This window comes from Gekko japonicus, unplaced genomic scaffold (assembly GCF_001447785.1).
Source record: "Gekko japonicus isolate JY-2015 unplaced genomic scaffold, Gekko_japonicus_V1.1 scaffold3600, whole genome shotgun sequence".
Taxonomy (NCBI): domain Eukaryota; kingdom Metazoa; phylum Chordata; class Lepidosauria; order Squamata; family Gekkonidae; genus Gekko; species Gekko japonicus.
Window position 1 is genome coordinate 117,969 of NW_015170382.1, and position 1,826 is coordinate 119,794.

Sequence of the window (1,826 nt, forward strand, 5' to 3'; positions counted from 1 at the left end):
CATTGTCCAAAGACTTCTCTGTGGTCATGTGGCTGACATGACTAAACACGAAGGCACACAGAATGCTGTTACCTTCCCACCAAAGTGGTACCTATTTATCTACTTGCAGTTTCTTGCTCCTGATGGCACTGGTATTTTTGGCCACTGTGTTACACAGAGTGTTGGACTGGATGGGCCTTTGGCCTGATCCAACATTGGCGTCTCTTATGTTCTTATGTTCTTATGTTCTTATGAACTGCTAGGCTGGCAGGACTTCTGTCCAGTGGTTCTTATGTTCTTATGTTCACAACATGAGCCCGCTTGCGGGGAGGGCGGGGTATAAGTGAAATAAAATAAACATTCAAAAACCAGTGAAGGAACATTTTAAGCTTTCAGTTGCTGACCTAAGACTAGCAGTTCTCTGACAAAGGAATTTCAAAGGGAGATTAGAGAGACTGCTGAATCGCAACCGATCCCGAAGCTCAAGACGATGCAAACTCCTAGACTGAATTGAGACCGAGGTTTCTTCTCTCATTTCCAATGGCTGCTCTTGTCTTTTGGCATCTGTCAATTTCAACTCTGCAGAGGCATCTTGGCTCTGAGGGGCCCCTCCCCTAACAGCTGCCCCCCCACCCTCTTTTTTTCCTGCAAGTAGAATTTTATTCCATTTGTCTGAAGAAGTGTGCTTTGCACAGGAAAGCTTACACTTTGAATAAAACTTTGTTGGTCTTAAAAGGTGCCACTGGACTCAAACTTTGTTCTGCCGCTTCAGACTAACACAGCTGTCTGTCGACCTGAATTTGTAATCTGTGTTGTTTCCTTATGCTTAGAAGTTAGTATTTTCCCGAAATTGGTCATTATTTTGTCACAAAAGGTTATATACCATAGTACATTTTTAGACTTTAAGGTGCTCACTGTGTGCAGTCATGAACTTCTTTGTTCAGGTTCTTGCATCCTCTTGGGGCTCCTTAAAGGAAGAACTAGAGAACTGGTATGTGAAAATAACCTTTGTTCACAGCACTGGGCACACGGAGACACACCTGTGCCTTTTCCTTGTGGTGTGGATCACCGCCCTTACCATAACAGTGGCAGCTTGTCAGGGGAAGGGTCCTCATGTCCTTTGCCCCTGGTGGAGAGAAGAGCCCGGACTCCTCACTTTCCTTTTCCCATTGTCGCTACACGCTTTGTATTATATCAGCTAATTTTTGCACGGCTCGATTTCTGATACTGCACAAAGGTTATTTTGGGGACTGAGCCCCCCCCCCCCAAAAAAAAAAACAACTTACATTTTATGCCTGACGGCTTGAAACTCTTACTTGAGTCTAGGCTAAGGGCTCTTTTTGTAATAGGAACTGCTTTGCATATCAGGCGGCACCCCCCTAATGTAGCCAATCCTCCAAGAGCTTACAGAGCTCTTCTTGCAGGGGCTACTGTAAACTCCAGGAGGATTGGCTACATTAGAGGCCTGTCAGGAGTTACTTCCACAGAAAGAGTCCTGCGCACACATGCGCAGAAACTAAAGAAGACCCCCCTCCCACCACCGGAGGCGCTTGCGCACGCGCAGTGGTGTGCGGGAGCCGAGCCGGGCCTGCGCGCGCCTCGCCTGGCTGAGGGGCTGCGGTTGCTTGGCGGCCTTCGCCACTCAGTGTCGCAAACCGCGCCCTCATGGCGTCGAGCGTGCCCACCTACCCCGCCTGGGTGGTCCGCCTGGCTCAGCACAAGAAGCGGGGGGGCAAGCCGCCGCCGTTGAGGCCCCCCCGGCCCTTGGTGCTGGCCGACCGCGTCTCCAACCGGCGCAGGAGCCTGGGAGGTGAGGTGGGGGCGAAGGACCTGGGAGAGCCCCCCCG

The 1,826-nt window shown here is 50.4% G+C and overlaps 1 protein-coding gene across 1 annotated transcript in view; it reads left to right on the forward strand.

The window, feature by feature from the left end:
* Positions 1-1,524: 1,524 nt before the first annotated feature.
* The window catches only part of CHCHD1 (coiled-coil-helix-coiled-coil-helix domain containing 1), a 13,682-nt gene continuing 13,380 nt past the window's right edge, over positions 1,525-1,826 (forward strand). The window contains exon 1 of the mRNA XM_015418257.1: positions 1,525-1,789. Within this exon, the coding sequence (XP_015273743.1) occupies positions 1,645-1,789 (145 nt within the window). The 5' untranslated portion in view covers positions 1,525-1,644. The remainder of the gene's footprint in view (positions 1,790-1,826) is intronic.